The sequence below is a fragment of the Terrapene carolina genome, unplaced genomic scaffold (genome assembly GCF_002925995.2).
Source record: "Terrapene carolina triunguis isolate 2854851 unplaced genomic scaffold, T_m_triunguis-2.0 Scaffold837, whole genome shotgun sequence".
NCBI lineage: Eukaryota > Metazoa > Chordata > Testudines > Emydidae > Terrapene > Terrapene triunguis.
The window spans coordinates 4,145,772-4,152,009 of NW_020665188.1; the positions used below are offsets into that span (position 1 = coordinate 4,145,772).

The 6,238-nt window shown below is 48.1% G+C and overlaps 1 protein-coding gene across 1 annotated transcript in view; it reads right to left on the reverse strand.

Moving 5' to 3' along the window:
- Positions 1-1,882, reverse strand: part of LOC112116098 (ovotransferrin-like) — a 56,707-nt gene extending 54,825 nt beyond the window's left edge. The window contains exon 1 of the mRNA XM_029913739.1: positions 1,741-1,882. Within this exon, the coding sequence (XP_029769599.1) occupies positions 1,741-1,783 (43 nt within the window). The 5' untranslated portion in view covers positions 1,784-1,882. The remainder of the gene's footprint in view (positions 1-1,740) is intronic.
- Positions 1,883-6,238: the final 4,356 nt, after the last annotated feature.

Consider the following 6,238-nt stretch of genomic DNA (forward strand, 5'->3'; position numbering starts at 1 on the left):
GCCGGCCCCCAGCCGCTCAGCACCGCCGGCCCCGGGCCCCCTGCCGCCCAGCACCCAGCGGCGCCGGACTTTCCCGGACATGTTCGGCTTTTTGGGATTTCCCCCCGGACGGGGATTTGAGTCCCAAAAAGCCGGACATGTCCAGGAAAATCCGGACGTATGGTAACCCTACACAGGCCAGCAATGTGTGCACAACTTGCCTGTTCCAAATCACTGCAAAATATAGAATGTCTGTATAATAATCAGGCCTGCTTCTGTTTGTTTTACCTGTAAAACTCTGCCATTGTCCATGTGCTTTTTCTGCTTGTTTCTAATTGTTGTCCCACTCCCGGCTTCTATTTTCAAATCTCTGCCTTTACTGATTGGTTTAAAAAAATCTCTGCCTGTTTTTCTTCTTACAGTTCTATTTCTAAAATGCCTTCCCCCTACTGCCTCCCATTTAAGTCAAGGGTCCCACGATCAGGCTACGAGAGTAACGCTGCCAGGGAGGTGGCCTCATTATCAGCAAATAGAGGGGTCCGGGCGGGAGAGGAGAGAGAGAGAGAGACGGATTTGTCATGAGCACAGTCAGCCTTTTGCACAAAGGAAACCAGGAGCCTGAAAGAGCAGGGGCTCCAAAGGCAGGAGTACAGACATATCTAGTGGAAGGAGACTTGTGGGCCTTTCTGGACCTAGGAGAAGAAAGAGAGGCACTCCTCACAGCCTCATCTTGCTGAGCAGGGCTGGGGTAGAAGAGAAGGGGTTACAGTCACTAGTGGCACCAGACCATTAGAATCATAGAATATCAGGTTTGGAAGGAACCTCAGGAGGTCATCTAGTCCAACCTCCTGCTCAAGGCAGGACCTAATCCACAACTAAATCATCCCAGCCAGGGCTTTATAAAGCCTGACCTTAAAAACCTCTAAGGAAGGAGATTCCACAAACTCCCTAGGTAACCCATTCCAGTGCTTCACCATTGTGGAAGCTTCTTTGAGATAACCCCAAGCAATGCAGGGTATTGTGGGGAGATCCAAGCCCTGGACTCTCAGGCAAGGTATTGGGGGGGGGGGGGGGGGTGAAGGGGCACATCCCTTTACAAGAAGGGGGTCCAAAGTTGAGCTGCAGAGACCTCCCTCTCCCCCGAGAAGAACGTGGGACAGGTTAGAAAGACAGGAGCCTACAGGTTCTGCAGTAATTTTTTTGTAACTTTCACATTAAAGATTCTTTGCTAAATATTATTTTAAGAAGCTTCTCTAAACACATGTGCATCCTCTGTAGGGAAGGCTTTCAGTGACTCTCTTCCTACACCAGCGCTCCACCAGGGGGACATACCTCCACCCATACCTGCAGCAGGAGCGCCATATAAGGAGCAAACCTGAAACCGCAGCCTTTCCCTTCGGACTGTTTTAGGGCCTGATCCAAAGCTCATTGAAGTCAATGGAAAAACTCCTGTGGTTGTCACTGGGCTTTGGATCAGGCCTTTAGCAAAATAGGAACTGTGGTAAAGTTGCTGTAATTAGCATTAAAATTGTGACTCTGGGCAGCAAGATCCCTGGCAAACGGCTGATACAGTCCAGCACCCAGCAGCTATTTTCCCTTTGGTTTCTGTTCTGCACAGTTCAGTGACTGTTGGCGTTTACAGTGCACTGCAATTAAACTGGCACCTTTATGCAACCTCCTCACAGTCTCTGGCTAGTGCGGGGGCTGCTGAGAATGTCAGTGACATCCCCACCTCGAAACTGCTGCTCTGCAGGCACTTACCCAATATCCCCAAGGACAGCGCAGCATGGAGAGCAAACTTCATCCTTCTCTCCTGAGCTTGGCAGCCAGGTGTTGCAGGAGCGTTACTCAGAGACTGTCTCCTCTGAGTCCGTGATGGCTACTCTTTGCCTTTTTATAGAGGGACAGGGCTCGCTGTGTTAGCAGAAGCAATGACTGGCAGTGTTTGTCCTTGTTTCCCAATAGCTCCTCGATTTCCTCACCCCGCCCCTGCCAGTCAGCCCATTTTCAGGCAGCATTTCACTTTGGCACTAAATCACACACATGCATGAGTGGGAACAGGGCAGGTGCATGTCGTTCACCCAAGGGATTTAAAATGGGAAAGTCCCACTTTGTATCATTTCAATTCCTGCTTGGTTGAAATACAGTGGGAAGGGCTATTTTCTTTGTTCCAGCCACCCTCTGCCTTACAAAGGCTAATCTCAGAGAGCAGCTGTGAGAGTCAGATCCAATCTAGACTATTTAGTCTTCTTTCACATTAACTATTGCCTTTCCTTCCCACCGAGGAGTCTTTGCCCGTCCTGTATGACAGGTCTTGGCAATTGGGAAATTAGTCAGTGCCTCCCAGAACACCTGATAGCATGACTGTTATGCAGGGAGAGGAGTCAGTACGAGGAACCTTGCAATCACAGACTACCTTCAATCCAGAAGGAATGAATCCAAAGTGCATTACTATCCCACTGACTCACTTCCTTTGGGACATCCCTGAGCTGTCCTCGCTACGCCCCTCCCTCGTCACGGCCACCTGCTCTGGCGGCAATGCTGGCTCTGCGTTCCCCTGCAAGCCCCTTGTGCCTTTAAAAGGACTTTTGCTCTGCAGCTGGGATTCTCTAGGGGGAAGCTGACATAGCGCAGGGTGAACTTACCGGAGCATATCTAGGAACACAGCCTCTGGAGCGAAGCGTTGGAGCTAACGGTGCACAGCCACAGTGGTCTCACCACATCCTCTCCCTGCTCCCTCTAACGACTGCTCCTTCCTGTCCCTCCTCTGCTAGACCACTAGTTCAGGTGGTTGTGACAACTCGTAGCTCTTATAGTCATTGAATCTCCTCTCTGGCCCACCTGGTTCTCACCTCTCCAAACTACACAAGCGGCAGCTAAAGTGTTCTTCCCCCACCACTCCTCCAATTGTGCCAGCTCCCCCACCCTCAGATCCTTCCATTGGCTGCCTGCGTCTTTCCGCATTAAGGCCCAGATTCAGCACAGCACTTAAGCACATCCTTGACTTTAAGGATGTGCTTGACACCCATTGAAGTCAGCTCATTCTTCTCCTGGAGGAGCTATTCCATTGCCCAGAGCCCTCTGCCTAGGCCACGCAGTTCAATCTAGCAAGAGTCATAGGTTCCAGAAGTTGGGACCATTAAGTTCTGAGCAGGTAGTTTTGGAAAATTTTAATCTACAGCCTCTCGACTCTCCTAAAAGAAAAGACCTGCCATCCTCTATACACAGCATTCCTTCCCCAGCCCAGTGCACCAGATAGCCACTTTCTCCATCCAAATCCCTCCTGCTCACTCCATTCTTCCACGAGGCCCACAGACACTAACCCACTTCAGTATACTGCCATCCCACCTTAATGCATAGAAAACAACAGCAAGGACTGGAGCATAACTATGCTGAGGTATCACTGTTCTTTAGGCCTCCCAGTGTGTTCCTGTCCAGTCTTCAACTGGCCCTTGGATATTCACGTATTTCTTTATTTGTGCATCAAGCAGCACGCAGTCTGGGATTAAGAAATAAGGGTGAAATTCATCCCATGCTAAGCCAGGCCTCGGCACCACTGAATCCCTCAGTGATGCTTTGTGCTGGCCTTCTGCATGGGGGTGAATTTCACCCTAAGGGAATTAGTAAAGTACAGTGATAATTCATTCAGGGACCGCCAAGAGGGAGGGGTTCAGGAGCTGCCACAATCCGCAGCAACCACCAAGACTTCACACCGTTCTCCCCAGGCCAGCCCAGTTCCCCAGAGGTTACTGTCCAAGATGCTAGCAATCCAAGCCTGGAGTTCCTAACACCGCCAACATCTGGCTACATCAGAAATGACTTTAAATTCTCCCACTCATAGGCATAGCATGTTACAAGGACATGTATTCCAGAGGGGTTCCCCCATCACCCCACCAGCATGGGATCGTTAAATTGCATGGCCTTCTTTAACAACTTCTTTTGGAACAGGCATCTGAACATAGACTAAAGGGGCTGGTTGAGCAAATAAAGGGTGGAAGTATGTGGGCTTGTTACATTCCAGAAGGTGAGAGGGTTTGCAGGAGAGGATAACCACTGCAGACGAATTGTTTACCACTTACTGGCTGAATCAGAGGGAGCTGGTGAGAAGCTCCTGTTTGGAAATAATCAGGGGCTATTGAGATCCCATGACCTACCCAAACTGGTGACTCTGCCATCTCTCATTCCACAGTGACCGTATCATACTGGGCTCTAATGGGACCTTATATATTCCTCATTTAAAGAACTCCAGATCCTCAAGACCAGCTTTTTCATAATGCTTTAAAGCAACGAGAGACGTTCATCCAGTCATTTCCTCTGGCTTCACATCAACAGTTGCCAAGTGTCTTATTGCAGTTAGATTGTGGGGGTTTGTGAATATCGTTTCTGCTGCAACTGATTTCTTCTTCTTTCCACTGAGCAAGTATTGCTTTCTTGCTCTGTAGTTCTGATGAACCTTGAGATGAACATGGCATTGTGTGCTCCAGACTTGGAGACAATATCAGCACAGATCAGGAAAGCAGTGTTTGTTGTTCCCTGGTAGGGGTAGCACAAAACATTTGTTCCTATAAAAATAATGCCCGTGGAATTCTTGGTGATAGGACAGTTGTTTTAAAAAGAGACCCTAGATGTTTAAATTCTGGAGAACTTTCCCCACCAAATGGAAAAAACATTTTACAGTGGGCCACATTTGAAGTGTTAAGAATGCTCTCGTCAATGGAGTGACAGAACCCAAGGGAAAACCCCTGGATGCTGGGGCAGGGTATTGCTGGTTGCGGGACATTCACCTGGGAAACGTCTTCCCCTGGAGCTCAGGATGAGCATGTGTCTTGCCTTCTTTGCAGGTCAGTACAAGCCATACCATGCTGCAGAGGCCTTGCCCAAATGAAGATACATACAGAAGGGCTTAGCTAGGGTGACCAGATGTCCCGATTTTATAGGGACAGTCCCAATTTGGGGGGCTTTTTCTTATATAGGCACCTATTACCCCCCACCCCCTGTCCCGATTTTTCACACTTGCCCTCTGGTCACCCTAGGGTTAGCATCTCCCAAGTCCCCTTGAGATCCCCCACCTCACATGCTCCTGAGAAATACAACCCTGTGGAAGTAGAGATGGGCCATACTCACTGACAGGATATCTTTTAATCTGCAATACTACAGCAACAAGCACATTAGGACTGGGGGAGGGGAAGACGGTGTAGGCTAGATTAAATGGACAGAGATAGCTAGATTAGATGAAAGACAGAAAGAAGCTAGTGACTGAGCAATGAAAGGGTTAGGGTTAGCTAGCTGTTGCCAACATGTTTTTAAAAAACAATTGATAAAGGGACTACTCTCTTCAAACAGTGTCATCCAACTGAACATCTATGCTTATCAAATGGATTAAGGCATCTGGTGTTCTTCTTCATGCCATACAATGTACTAGAGTGTGTGAGAACCTGATGTGAGCTATGCATTTTCTGTGGTGGTTGTTTTTGTTTTACATACAGCATCCGCACTACTCCAAAAGGAACCCTAAAGTCATAAACCCTTGTGTTGATGACTGCTGGGCAGTCAGCAGGGCTGTAAATCTACTTTGCACTAGCCTGCTATGCACTAACTGGCCATATGGACCCTGCTAATTTCCTAGCAGTGCACTTTGATCTATTCCCATTTCAAAGTGGAGTAGATCAAAGCGCACTAATGAACTTGTAGAGTGCCATTTTCCTTTTTTTTATTTTTTTTTATTTCCTAGGAATTTATCAATGTTTCTCAAAAAAATTAAAAATGGGTGAAAAGCAGTGCAAAAAATTAACTTCACAGCTTCCCAGGTATATATCAGGATTAATAGGGGGGATGGTAGGACAGGAAAAAGCAACAAATAGAGAAAAATGAGAGTTTGTTGTTTGTGAAATCATTATCTCTAATCCCCATTACAAAACAAACAAAAATCCGTTTCCTGTTGGTGACTTGGGCAGTTGCACTTCCTATCACAGGGTTCAGTGTGAATTCCCAAAGGCCTGTGCAGCACAATTTCACAGCGGTCCTTGCAAAGTGTCTTTTCCACGCTGGCTCAGAAAAGGCCTCCTCCAGCAACCAGAAAATGGGTTTCTAGCACCTGAAGCAGGGCCAGCTCCACCTTTTTTGCCGCCCCAACCGGCGAAGAAAAAAAAAAAAAAAGCTGTGATCGGCGGCACTTTGATAGCTGCTCTACCGCGCCGCTTCATTCTTCGGAGGTAATTCGGTGGTCCTTCCCTCCGAGAGGGACTGAGGGACCCGCCGC